The sequence below is a fragment of the Ochotona princeps genome, chromosome 21 (assembly GCF_030435755.1).
Source record: "Ochotona princeps isolate mOchPri1 chromosome 21, mOchPri1.hap1, whole genome shotgun sequence".
NCBI lineage: Eukaryota > Metazoa > Chordata > Mammalia > Lagomorpha > Ochotonidae > Ochotona > Ochotona princeps.
In genome coordinates this window covers 30,367,127-30,380,897 of record NC_080852.1, presented here as the reverse complement: position 1 = coordinate 30,380,897, position 13,771 = coordinate 30,367,127, and the positions used below count along the sequence as shown (strand labels likewise).

Sequence of the window (13,771 nt, the reverse complement as noted above, 5' to 3'; positions counted from 1 at the left end):
GTCCCTGGCTCTTCAGAGAGGCCACCCGAGGGCTGGCATTTGGTAGAGTGGTTCAGACGCCACCCCCCCAGGCATGCCCACATGTCAGACAGCCTGGGTTCAAGACCTGGTTCCAGCTTGCTGTGCAAACCTGGGGAGACAGCAGCTGATAGCACAGGTGCTTGGGCCCCTGACATTCACACAGAAGACCCAGACTAAGCCACAGGCTCCTGGGTCTGGCCGGGCCCAGCCCCAACTTTTGCAGGCATTTGAGGTGTGAGTTAGTGAACGGAAGATCTCTCTCTCTCTTTCAAATAAAAACCAAAATGAATCAGAATAATAATAATTTAAAAAGCCTTCCAGATGATTATCCACTAACCGCTTCCTTCTGCGAGAACTGAGAGCAACCAGGGCCTTGGGGAACAGGATTCCACTACAGTCACTGCTGGGAGCCCAGAAGAAGGTGGACTCAGGCTGGCCTTGCTCTAGTGGGCAGGCAGCTTCCTTGCTGTGTGACTCTTGGTGAGTCACTTCACCTCTCTGAGCCATGGGAATCCCTGTCTTTCAGACCAATGATGACCTCTGCTCCCTGGCCTTCACACATTAGGGTTGTACACACACATATACACACAGCAAGCTGGGGAAGCTGCCATGTAGATGTGGTGAGTTATCCAGGCTTGCTAGTGAGCCACAATGATGCCAGTCAGGTGTTCGCCTTGTCGCTGGGACCAGCCGCACTGCATCCAGGTCCATGTGGCAGAGAGAGATCCCAGGACTGTACTTTCCCAGCTTCAAGACTGGCGGGTTTGACCGTGGCCTCCTTTCCTCCATGCCAAAGCCTGGCAGGGGAAGTCCCCAGACAAATCAACTCCTGAGTGGAGGGCATGGCCTGGGGGCCTGCCGTACGTTCCTTAGAACCAGTGCTGTGGTCGGGCCTGCAGCTTGATGATGTAGCTGGGCTGCAGTTGCCAAGCCAGGCCCACCCCCAGCTATAGTGGGCGGCAGCCACGAGGGCTGAGCGAGGCAGCTGCACCCCCTTCCCCTGTCCTGGGGGCCTCTTGCAGAAGTGCAGCTGGGCAGCCTGGGCAGGAAAGGGGATGCCATCCTGGGAAACTGGCCCAGCCCAATGCCCCTTCCTCAATGAAGACTTCCTGCCCCTCCTTCCTTCTCCCCCCTCCCCGGGGGATAGCACACAGTGGAAACAGACCCAGGGCTGCTTCTTCCTGCCTGACCCTCCCCCACCCCCAGATGGCCCTTGTCTCTTCAGCTGTTGTATTCCAGGGACACGGCAAGGTTTGGAATCCTAAACACACGCATGTACAAGGACAGCGAGACCACTCCAGCCTGGCCTCAAGAAGCCTCTGGAGACCAGACCAGCTCGACTCTGTCCTCCCCGCGTGGCCTTGGGCAAATAGAGCCTCCACTGCCCAGCTGTGATGTGCGGGGTTGGCCTTCCTCACTGGTGGCTGAGGGGATGTAAGCACAACCATATGCCGAGAGCCTCTGTGCTTCTAGCGCCAACCTGGGGAAACCTCGCAGGTGGCATTTGTGTAACGCTGCTGGGGGTAATGATGGCAGTGATGTGATGGTGACACGTGAGTCCCAGACTACAGGAGAACAATGCTTCTCCTATTCCCCCACTGTCTGTTCAACCCCTCCTCTCATTTTAGGGCAGGACCCCTCCCGAGGGCTGCAGGGTTGGGAGCCTGGCTGGTCCCCCTCCCCTTCCCATTCCTGTTCCTTTGCTGTGGCAGAGAGCACAGCTGCTGGCCAAGAACCCCACCCGCCCCTTCCAACCTGTTGCTGCCCCCAGTTCCCACCATACCAGGCTGCTTGATGCCCTATCTCATGCCTGCGCCCAGGCAGGCCCTGCTGCAGGAACTCCCAGATCCTTGGTTATAGGGTTGTCAGATCTGGGACGGCATCAGACACCCTCAATCCCCACGCTGCGCCACACCTCTGTTCCTTGTCCCATGGCCCCACAGAGGCAAGGCTCACTGGGGAGGTCCCCATCCTGACCATGGCCCTGCAATAAGGGTCGGCAGTCCAGCTCACAGCAAGTTCAGGGTCATTCCAGGGCAGTGTTGTGGGTCTGAGGGTGTGAAAAGGATCAGGGTTTCTGTTGCCCGCCAGGGTCAGGTTCACACCATGACACAGAATCTGTCATCTGAAACTTTATAGGGCCCTTTTCCTGCCCAGCAACCCCACGGTACCCTGGGTGCGTCTGGATCAGGGTCCCCGGAAACTGCCAGCACCCGGGATTGCTGGGAATGGCACACAGAGGGGCAGGTCCCTGTGGTCCACCCCTGGCACTGGTCTTGCTCCAGTCCTCAGCCTCTCTTCCCTGACCCCTCCCAGGCCGCAACGTGAGCCGCAGCTGCACCGACGAGGGCTGGACACACCTGGAACCCGGTCCCTACCCCGTGGCCTGTGGCTTGAATGACAAGGCATCAAGTTTGGATGAGGTGGGCCTCCGCATACCCAACTCCAGCTGCAGAGCGCTTGGGTCTCCCATTTCCCCTATCCGTCTCCCCTACCCGTCTCTCCCAGGGATGCTGCTAACGTCTGTATGGATGGGAGGAGGGGACAGGCCTCCTGGGGCTAGCCCTCCTAAAATCTCCTCTCTGCAGACCTCATTTTGGGGGAATTCATCCCCTGGCCTCCCCAACCTGGAAGGGGCTTTCATGGTGATGGACACAGTGGGGGAGATGTCCCCAGTGCAATTCCCCAGGGTCAGCCTCACTCTAGCCCAGCGGGGCAGACAGACACACTCTGTTGTTCCCATAGGGGAAACTGAGGTGTAGGTCCCAGAAGGAACTTGCACAGCCAGACAGGAACAGGAACAGGCAGGGGGCCTGCTACCCTCACCTCCCCCAGAGCAGGTGGAGCCTGGAGAGTCTAAGGATTTGGGGAGGGGTCAGGGTGTAGACAGGGAGGCTGGGGTCTACCTGGAGTCCTCAGCTCCCAGCCTTCACTGCCTTAGGGTGCAAATACACATGTGTTTGTCTGTCTGCACCAGGTCAGCCAGGACCTCCTCCCTCTACTCCAGGGGGTAGCAGTGTTGTCCTCAGCCTTTGAAGCCCACTGGAGTGCCAGGCCCTAATTCCTCTCAGTCCCCAGTGGCCACCTCCCTCCCTCAGAGCGTGGAGCAAGACAGAAGGAGATGCATGCCCAGTAGCAACCCCAAGTATATATATGCCACGAGAGGGCACCATGATGGGGAGACAGGCTGTATGCCCACAAGCCAAGCTGGCCTCTTCCACAGGCCCAGCCCCTGAGAGCTCAGGGTGGAAAAATAGTGCTCCCCATGAATTCCTGACCCACCTGCTCTTCCTGGGTGTCTCTTTGTCACCCAGAGAAAGAGCATTGTGGTGCCCTAAGGCTGAGCTACCTAAAGCTTCCCAAAGCGGGGCGGGATACATGGCTGGAGAATGAACAGTGAACACAGGGTGTGTGTGAGGTCATCACTCGGCCTCTCTGCAACCCATTCCTTGTGAAAGAACTGAGAGAGAGAGAGAGAGAGAGAGAGAGAGAGAGAGAGAGAGAGAGAGAGACTAAGCCCACCCCTGTCTTCAGCCCCATCCTGGGGCACAGTCCTTTCCCATCTATAGAAATCAGGGTGGGTGGGTCGTTGGAGGATGCCCCTCAGCTGCTCTCTGGAGCCCTGGCTGCAGCCTGCTCCTCTGCCCAGGCGCCCTGCTCTGCCCACTCCCCCGACTCCTCTGCCCAGGCGCCCTGCTCTGCCCACTCCCCCCACTCCTCTGCCCAGGCGCCCTGCTCTGCCCATTCCCCCCACCGTCCCACCCTGCTCTGCCCACTCTCCTGCCCACTCCCCCAACCATCCCACCCTGCTCCCAGTGCTGCCCACTCCCCCCACCATCCCACCCTGCTCTGCCCACTCCCCCCACCATCCCACCCTGCCCCCTGCTCTTCCCACTCCTCCCACGGTACCATCCTGCCCGCTATTCTGCCCACTCCCCCCACCATCCCACCCTGCTCTGCCCACTCCCCCCACCGTCCCACTCTGCCCCCTGCTCTTCCCACTCCTCCCACGGTACCATCCTGCCCCCTATTCTGCCCACTCCCCCCACCATCCCACCCTGCCCCCTGCAGCAGCAGCAGACAGTGTTCTTCAGCTCTGTGAAGACTGGCTACACCATCGGCTACAGCCTGTCCCTTGCTGCCCTTCTGGTCGCCACAGCTATCCTGAGCCTGTTCAGGTGAGACCCAGCCCGGGCAGGAGACCTGAATGCAGACTGGGCCAGTGTCACACGGTCAAGGCCAGCCAGGATCAGACGCGGCTGTGCCCATTCCTCTGGAGATGGAAGGTGACCACAGAGCCTCATCTGCTGCAGCAGCCCAATCCCTGACAGGATGGCCCTGCCCTAGGGAGGGGGCATCTAGGGTGGGACTTGTACCCAGATTGAGGCAGGGCTGCACTGGAGACAGAGGAACTTGGGGGACCTGCAGGATATGGTGAGGCCTGCGTCCTAAAGGCCACATGCTCCTCTACCCTTGCCCTGGGGACAGGAGGGAGTTGGCAGGGCTGGGAGTCCAAGACTCCTTCGGCCTCCCAGATCTGCCCACCCCACGCAGGAAACTGCACTGCACACGGAACTACATCCACATGCACCTCTTCATATCCTTCATCCTGAGGGCCGCCGCTGTCTTCATCAAAGACTTGGCCCTCTTCGACAGCGGGGAGTCGGACCAGTGCTCCGAGGGCTCGGTGAGGACCCCAGCCCTGGCCTGCCTCCCCCTAAACTTTGATCATCCAAATCTCTTCTCCCCTGCTCCTCCCATCTTTCCTCCTGTCATCTGCTTGCGCTCTCTCTCAATAAAAAGATGACCAATACCCCCATCCCCGACCCTACTTGGCAGCCCCTCCCCTCCCAGCAAGAGGCATACTTGCTCAGCCTCCTGGGAGTGCCCAGATGAGAAATGCAGATATATGCTTGGGTATAGCCCAGAGCCATCATCTGTTGATAACTCCCTCTATGACCTTGGGCAACCCCTTGCCTCAATTTCCCCAATGGTGCAGGGACTTCTGAGGTTCCTGCCAGTTCTGTGCTTTCTGAGTACATACCCCCAGGTTCCCTTCACCACCCTTGCTACCTCCCAGCCGCCCACCCCCCTTGCTATCTGGAACCGGTCCAGCCACAGCCAGCCCTTCTGTTCTTCGCCTGTCCTTGGCCCTCACTGCTTCCCCAGGGAAGGGAGGTTAAGGGAGCATCTAAAATCTTCATTGTCAGTCTCTAAAAGATCCATCTCCAAGGAATGCTCAGCCTAGGCCTCCACTCTCCCCCAAACTGAGTGTCCCTGAGCTAGGATGGACATCGTAAGACCAGCCCTGCTTCCCACCATTCCTGGAGGACAGAAACTCATTGTTTCATGAGTGATCTTGGAGGCACACATTGTATCATGGGCCAACTCTTCCTCCTCCATCAAGAGTGAACCTGTGAAAGTAGAACCTCAGATGTCTCAACAAGGGGGAGAAGGAAACCAGGGACGAGTCAGACCAGTGCAGTGTGAACCCCAGAGCAAGGGATGCAATCTGCAGCCTCCAGACCCTTATTAAGGACCGTGGTGGACACCAGCTTCCTGCTTCGTTAGCAGCTTTGTGATGCTTCCCAAGGCACAGGGAAAGCACAGATGTTGCTGAGCAATCCTTTTTGTGAAGTGTGCCAGGAAAGGTGGGAAATGAGCACACCTGTAGCTGGAGGACTGCAGTGCAACCTGGGGCGGGGAGGGATAGGAAGGGAGGAAGAAAGGGCAGGTGGCCTTCTGAGGATGTCTCAGAGCCAAAGGCACAACAAGGAAGGATTGAACCAGTGTTCTGGATACAGAGGGAAGTGGGAACTAGACTCCCTGGAGGAGGATGACTTTAAGCTCTGGCTCACTGGTGTCTAGGAGTAGACAGAGGGCCCAGAAGACCTTCCGATCATGCCAGCTGGGCCTCCCAGAGCCCCTGGATCACCCCACTCAGGTCCTCCATCATCCTCATTTGTGTGGGGCCGTCCCCTTCCCTAGTGTTTCCAACTCCCAGAAAGAATGTCCACCCTTCACTTCCCCTCTCCTCATTTCCACTTCTGCTTCCTCCACCCTCGTCTCAGTCCCAGGATCTCCTCCACACTCCACAGACAACAGCCCATGACCCAACACATTTAGCAGACTCCAGCAAGAAGTCTCCTCCCTCTTCTTCAGCTACCTCCAATCCTAACTGGAATAAGATGAATGAGTTGGGAGGCAGGTGCAGGGAGGTGAAGCACACGGGCAGGTTGGTAGATGGTAGAGTTGATCAGTGCATGGATGAATGAATCAAAAGAAGGAAAGATGAAGAAAGGGTACAGGGAGGGTAGAAGAGCAGGTGAGTAGGCAGATGGATGCATGAATGGATTAAGAGACAGATGGCTAGGTGGGTGGATTGGTAGAGGAATGGAGACATGGATAGTGGATGGAGGATAACTGGAAAGATGAACTGGTGTGTGGGTGGTTAGATGGATAGGTGGGCGTGTTGGGAGTAGAAAGCTGATGGATAACTAGATGGGTAATGGATGCATAGGTGGGTCGATGGCTGTTTAGAAGGGAAGATAGGTAGAGGACGAATTGACCAATGGATAAAGCCTCAACTGATCCAAGATCAAAAACAATGGTAAAACCACCGAGTATATTTTAAGGTGTTAGTGCAAGAAAAAAAAAAACACATAGACGACCAAGTAGGCTGTACCATAACTGTGTTTGCCCCCCCTTAGCCTAGGGTGTGGGCAGTCAGAGACCCCTGCTTTTCCAGTGACCGCCCCCCTCCACCTCCTGGCTTCTCCCCCTGCAGGTGGGCTGCAAGGTGGCCGTGGTCTTTTTCCAGTACTGTGTCATGGCCAACTTCTTCTGGCTGCTCGTGGAGGGCCTCTACCTACACACCCTGCTTGCTGTCTCCTTCTTCTCCGAGCGGAAGTACTTCTGGGGGTACATACTCATCGGCTGGGGTATGGTACCAGGGAGGGCTGCCCAGTTGGGGACAAATGGGGTGGGCAACATGGGGGGAGGATACCCACCCAACCCGTAGCCTTCAAACTGGTTAGAATATTGATCAGCACAGGCAAGAGGCCCTAGGTGTGTTGGTGCTGGGACAGGTGCTCTCCAGCCTGCAGCTGCCCCCACAGCTAGCCCGTGGGACAGAGCCTGTATTCACCCTGCCATCTCCCCTTCAGCCCTTGAAGCCCACGGGACCATTGCTAATCCATGACATATCTGTCACAATTAAAGGAAGACTGTCCCTCCAGGTAGACACAGCATCCTGGGCCTGCAGTTCCTCCATCTGGGGGAGTGTTTTTGCTAAACCAACAACCTGTGCAACCATGGGTGGCAATCACAGAAACCCACCCTGCCCTCCTGCTGCCTGATTTTTGCTCCTAAATCTCTCTCTCATGCCCTGCACCCCTGTTCCCCATGCCCTCTCCTCCTTTCCTCTCTCCTTCGGCCCGGACAGGAGTACCCAGCACGTTTACCATGGTGTGGACTGTCATCAGGATCCATTTTGAGGATTATGGGTGAGCTGTCACCATCCCTCACCACCCCACTTTCTATGATCCACTGGGCCAGACCCCTGGGGTGCAGAGAGAATGCTCTGCCTGGGCTGGGCAAGTGACAGAGCACTGCACTTGGTCCAGAGGGGGAAGGCTGTGGGGCAACAGAGTCTGACCCTGTGGCCTCTGAAGGGCTCAGGAGACAGAGAGTGGGGGACAGCTGGGAGGATTCTGACCTGCCTGAGGGACACCCTCTCTCATCCCCCCACCATACCCCACTCAGGTGCTGGGACACCATCAACTCCCCTTTGTGGTGGATCATTAAAGGGCCCATTCTTGCCTCCATCCTGGTAAGGACTTCTCCTGCCTGTTTGAGATGGGGAAACTGAGGCCCAAAGTGGGTTGACAATGCCTCAGGCCACACACGCAGTCAGTGTCTGGGCTGGAACCTGACGCTGGCTCATCCCTATCCTGCCAGTTCTTGCCCTCAGTCCACAGATGGGGAGGCCTGATCCCCGGGGGCATGAGGCAGGGATCCTGCGAGACGCGCTGGGCAGAGTGAGACGGAAGGGCAGCAGGACCCCAGGGAAGAAGATGGCCCCGGAGTTGGTGCGCCCAGCCTCCCCTCTGTGACTGCTCGACCTCGGGCCCCCACCCACTAGGTGAACTTCGTCTTGTTTATCTGCATCATCCGCATCCTGGTTCAGAAACTGCGGCCCCCAGATATTGGCAAGAGCGACAGCAGCCCGTACTCGTGAGTGTGGGCCCAGCGCCCTGCCCCCCACCAAATGCCTCATTTCACCCCACATCCCTTAAAGTCAGCCCCACAGCTAAGCCCAAACCTCCAGAGTTCTGAAAAGCCCTTTGTTCTTGCCCACCTGCCTGTGGCCTGGCTCAGCCCATCAGTACTCCCTGCCCTCTCCAAGCTGCCTGACGGACTTGGTGCAGCCTCCTCCGCCCTCACTCACCTAGCATCCTTCCCAGGTGCACATGTGAGAGCTCGGGGAGACGGGGTTACTGGTGTACAGTCCCCGTATGTGCTGGCACAGGAAAGGGGTACATTCAGTGCATAGCCTCAGGGATCCCCCACCTGCCCAAGAGACCCAGTGTCCCCAGGCATGAGGCCACCTGTGGTTCGTGTGCCTGGCATGTGCCAAGGAGTTTCCTCGCCCCGTCTCATTTCAGCCCCAAGGCCCCTGTCCAATACTGCCCATTTCCAGGGCTTGGATGCACATGGGCAGGGAAAAGGGGATGCAGAGTCCGTCAGCCAATGCTCATACTGCTGGCCTGCAAAGGCTCGGGAGAGCCAGAAAGAGGCAGGTCTTCTGGGGGAGTATCAACACTCAAAAGGCCTCGGAGCTATAGCAGGTTGGAAAGGCGGGGTGCGGGCGAATGAGTTGGGGTCTGCACCCCTGCAAACAGAAACAGGAGACCAAGACTCAGTACCATGCACACACAATCCTAGGACGTCCCAGAGTGGCCTTTCAAGGCTTGGGATTCTAGAATGCTCTTGGCCTAGCTTCTCTTTGGGAGGTCTGTGCGATTCCTGGCTGGAATGTCACGAGCTACCAGATTTAGGATTCTATTCCGGAATCGTGTGATTCTCCCTAATGAGACTAAGATTCATATTCCTGGGGTGACAGCTTTCTCTCCTGCCTGCCTGGGTGTGGAGGCGGAGCTTCCCTTCCTGTTGGGGGAATGGAAGGCCCCGTGGTGGGTAGGGGAGCACTCAAGGGGGGCTGCAGGAACTTGGAGACAGCACAGAGAACCCCACACCTTCCTGTTCTCCTTTACTTGCGGGGCCTGATTTCGCCTGAGATAGAACAGCTCGGAAGAACTTGAACCTGAGCCAAAGAGAGCTGGTCACAGCCAGGTCCAGGTCCGTGTGGGTGAGAGGGAGAGGGAACAGCTGTCAGCAGGCAGAAGGGTGGCGAGACTTGGGAGATGGAGCTCCCCAGGGAGGGGCTGTCAGCTCCCACTCTCCACCTCCCTGTAAGCCTTCAGTTTAAAGAAGGACTCCATCTGTCAGCCTTGGTGTGTGGGTAGATTTGCAGAGAGCAGGGTGGGCCGTACTCAAGCTCTAGGAAGGGGTTGGCAGGCAAGGCCAGCTCCTCTGTCCCCACTGCACCCTGGGCTAGGTCTTCCTGGACTGACTGGCAAGGCAGGAAAAATGGGGGCAAAGACCCCTACCACCACCACAATCCCCTCCCAGCCAGGGAGGCCTAGGCAGTCAGCTAAGAGGTCACGTGCCTGGGATGCTGGACCCAGGATGAGCTCTGTCCTTCGAAAAAGAGCAAGCCCCTGGTGTGGCTGCAGGCCCTGCTGAGCACACAAGGCCCTGGCCTGGGAAGTGGGCAGATGGTCGTGCGAGCTCAGAGAAGGCAGTGCTGCCCAGAGGAGGGGACAGAACAGCCAAGTCCAGAGCACAGGGGTGCTCTGAGGAAGCCTAGGGCATCTCTGGTGACCAGGCATAAGTGTAGGCACCCAAAAGTCACCCGAGCAGTCCCACTTAGGAAGACTTGCCTCCCAGAAGCCGTCATTCTCAGAATGAATTCCTGCCCTTTATAGCACGTGAAGCACATCCGAGTGTGTGGGGTTCCTGTGTTCGGAAAGTTGACCCTGTTGGGTGTACATTTAGCCCATTGTACAGATTGGGAAAACTGATGCCAAGAGGGGACGTCAGAATCTGTCATTGCCTGTGTATTTCACCCCAGGAGCTGAACTCCCACGGTCCTCCCTCCTCCTCACTGGTCTCCTGCTTCTACTCTCTCCCCCAGAACAATAAGGGTGGAGAAAAGTTTTTCAGGCTTCCGTGCAGTCTGGGAAGGCCAGGCTGCAGAGGGCAGAGGTGCTCCTGGAGAGGAAACAGAAGATTTAGGGGAGCCGACAGCCCTTGCTCACAGTGCCAGTCATGGTCCCCTTTCTCTGTGCCCCTAGCCTGCTGAGTGTGTGGATACACTTATCCAGGGCCTTCCCCCTCTGCCTGCAGGAGGCTGGCCAAGTCCACGCTCCTGCTGATCCCGCTGTTCGGAGTGCACTACATCATGTTCGCCTTCTTCCCTGACAATTTCAAGGCTGAAGTCAAACTTGTCTTTGAGCTGGTGGTGGGATCTTTCCAGGTAGGAGCCGTTGCCCTACGCCTGCTTTTTTCTCTGTGTGCTAAGAGAGATTCACCCGGAGCCCTGGCCACTGGCCCCCAGGCTCCAGTCACTTCCCTGTGATAAGTACTGACTATGAACCTACTTCGCACCTGGCCCATTCCTTCACCAGGAGAACACAGGGTCTGGGGCAGGGGTGGGATGGAGCTGGGGGCTGCTGGGGACTGTCTGCCTCACCTCTTTGTTTCTCTTCCTCCTTGGTCTCCAGGGCTTTGTAGTGGCCGTCCTCTACTGCTTCCTCAATGGTGAGGTAAGCCCCTCCCCGGGCAGGTGGGCTACGGACTACAGGGACACAGCAAGGACGAGCAGGGTCGATCGTGCTCCCTCCGCCCCAGCATCCCCCCAACCCCCAACCTGAACCTCATCAATCAGGGCACCTCTCTGGGACCACCCCACTTGAAATTCACACTTCCACATTGTAAAGAAGGGAGATCCTGCTGCATGTCAGGTTTTGAGAAGCACGGAGTTAAGCAGGAAGATTGGGAGGGGCCAGGGGTGGGAAGTGAAGGCGGAGCAGTTGCAGAGCCTGGGTCAGAAAGCACAAAAACCCACAGGGATGCGCTCGGGTGAGCTGTGGGCGGGGATGGGAAGATTCTGCTGCAGCAATCCCCAGGCACCAAGCCCTATCCATCCCCAACCCGCACCCCCAGATGCTGCCTGCCGCCACCAATTCCACCAACCCCAGAACCTGACCCCATTCTGGTCCTCGGTCTGCATTACCCAATACGGCAGTTAGGTCCCTCGATTTAGACTGAGCCCAGAGGAAGAGACTGACTGCCCGGCAGCCCAAGCCGCCCTGGCAAGTCTGACCACCCTCTCTTCTAGGTGCAGGCCGAGCTGCGGCGGAAGTGGCGGCGCTGGCACCTGCAGGGCGTTCTGGGTTGGCATCCCAAATACCAGCACCCGTCGGTCGGCAGCAACGGCGCCACGAGCAGCACGCAGGTCTCCATGCTGACCCGCGTCAGCCCCAGCGCACGCCGCGCCTCCAGCTTCCAGGCCGAGGTCTCCTTGGTCTGACCCTCAGGCACTGAGAGGCCCCAGGCGGCTCTTCTTGCCTTCTCCTGCCCGCTCTGGCCTGCACCGAAGGACAAAGGCCTGCCTCAATGCAGCCAGGCTCAGCCCAGACTCCTAGGTCTGGACACTCCGGAGGAATGCAGCGCTTGCACCTGCCCGAAGCCTTTGCACAGTACTAGTAAGGGGAGGCGCTGCTTGAAGTCAGAAGGAAGGGTGGAACACCACTAAGGACTAACCGGCAAGGAATTTGCATACTCCTGGCTCCACCCCCCATGATCTCCTCTGACCAATGGGAGGAAAGCAACCTGCCATCTTCCAAAGACTTTTGGGTGATCTAAAGGCAGTGGAGACCTTCCAGGAAAGGTCAACCACCACCTCCCCCCCACAATCCGACAGTGCCTGAAACCCCACTCCAAGTTTCCTTGAGTTCGATGTTACCATGCAGGCAGCTCACAGAAGACGCAGTCCCTTCCCCTCCCCCGGCGTCTTCTGCCTCCTCCACTACTGTAGGCGACTCGGTTTCTCTACCTCCGGCAGATCAGGTTGCGACCCACAGTTTGGGTTCGCGGAGGTCAGCTGTGTTTGTAGTCCCCGCTGCCCTGTTGTGGACACAGCGTCCATATAGCACAGCCCAGGCCATCTGGGAAGTGAAGAGACCGGCCCCTGCGAATGCTGAGGCCTTTAGACGGACGCTGCGGGCTCTGCGGTCCTCCGCGGCCTCACCTGTCGATGGGCTTGGTTGTAGCGGGGTACAGCCCCTGGGCTGAGGGAACCCGGCAAAGTCTAGAACTGTGCTCCTGACGGCCCACCTGTGTAATGGCCAGCTTTTACAACTAGGCCAACAGGTCCGTGCTCCTGGACTCAGGCGCCCCACGGGCCCCCTAATCCTCACAGCAGCTCAGCAAGGCAGACATTATGGAAACAAGGCAGACATTATGGAAACTGCACAGATAGGATTTGAACTCTGATCTGGCTGATGGGAAGAGGTGGAAACCCTGACTTGTAACTGCTGGTTTTCTTGTACCCTGGTCAGCTGGGTCATCTTGGGCATTTGTATCACCAATGTCATTGTCATGGCTGTTCTGTCTTGAATCCCTACCCCCATCCCACCCTCCCTGGAGTGTGTGGCCCAGCCTGCACAAGAGCCTGGTGGCCGTGACATCATCCACTGCCCGCTCAGCACCCCTGTGCCCACGCAGCTTCCTGCCCATGCCCACGCCCACATTCTGGCCAGCAGATGCCCTCAGGACTACAGCAGGCTTGTGCAACAATAAACGTTGGCTTGGACTGATTTGTTTGCTCTGGTGGCTGATGCCCCCACGTGACCGGAAATGAGGGCCGTTTCCCAATCGCAGCCATCTCCCACAACCCCACTCCAAGGAGAGGTGGCCCGAAACATGGCCAAGACCACTCTGATGTTAGACAGGAATTCCCATTCTTCCTTCCATTGAGGAGCACACATTCCGAGGACCTTCAACTCCCATCTTCTTAAACATATAGTTTGTTTAGTTTTTCAATTTGAAAGGCAGAGTTACAGAGAGGCAAAGATCTTCCATCCACTGGTTCACTCCCTAAATGGCAGCAACGAGCAGAACTGAGCCAATCTGAAGCCAGGAACCTCTTCTGGGTCTCCCACACAGGTGCAGGGACCCAAGGCTTTTGGGCTGTCCTCGTCTGCTTTCCTAGGCCATAAGCAGAGAGCTGGATGGGAAGTGGAGCAGCCAGGACACAAACTCGTACTTGTATGGGATGCCAGTGCCATAGGCAGAGGCTTAGCTATGGTGCTGGTCCCCACCTCTTACCTTTTTGAGTGGTATCCTCTCCTTGATCAAGTCAGACCGCATCTCCACTGAGTCTCCTAGCCTCCTAAATCCAGCCACAATGAGATCATTCAAGTCTTTGGATCAACACAGGACAGCGGAGAGCAGCAGCCCCAGGGTGCCAGAAAGGCGTTGCTGGGAGGCTGCAGTCATTTCCGCAGACAAGGGGATGTGAGATGGTGGCTACGTCCCCATTTCTAGGGTTCAGTAGACAGGAAGTAGGTAGAGGGCAACACAGACGTCGTGAAGACGAGTCAGTGAGCAAACAGTCCAGCTG

General features: G+C 57.5%; 1 protein-coding gene across 2 annotated transcripts in view; it reads left to right on the top strand.

Annotated features, from left to right (window-relative positions):
• The window catches only part of VIPR1 (vasoactive intestinal peptide receptor 1), a 30,461-nt gene extending 18,405 nt beyond the window's left edge, over positions 1-12,056 (top strand). The window contains exons 4-13 of one of the 2 annotated variants that reach the window (XM_058678568.1): positions 2,338-2,444; positions 4,096-4,199; positions 4,576-4,708; positions 6,809-6,962; positions 7,466-7,526; positions 7,786-7,852; positions 8,165-8,256; positions 10,492-10,621; positions 10,869-10,910; positions 11,486-12,056. In XM_058678568.1, coding sequence (XP_058534551.1) covers positions 2,338-2,444; positions 4,096-4,199; positions 4,576-4,708; positions 6,809-6,962; positions 7,466-7,526; positions 7,786-7,852; positions 8,165-8,256; positions 10,492-10,621; positions 10,869-10,910; positions 11,486-11,677 — 1,082 coding nt within the window. In that variant the 3' untranslated portion in view covers positions 11,678-12,056. Of the gene's footprint in view, positions 1-2,337; positions 2,445-4,092; positions 4,200-4,575; positions 4,709-6,808; positions 6,963-7,465; positions 7,527-7,785; positions 7,853-8,164; positions 8,257-10,491; positions 10,622-10,868; positions 10,911-11,485 lie in introns of both variants that reach the window. The other variant, XM_058678567.1, reaches the window with a different exon arrangement.
• Positions 12,057-13,771: the final 1,715 nt, after the last annotated feature.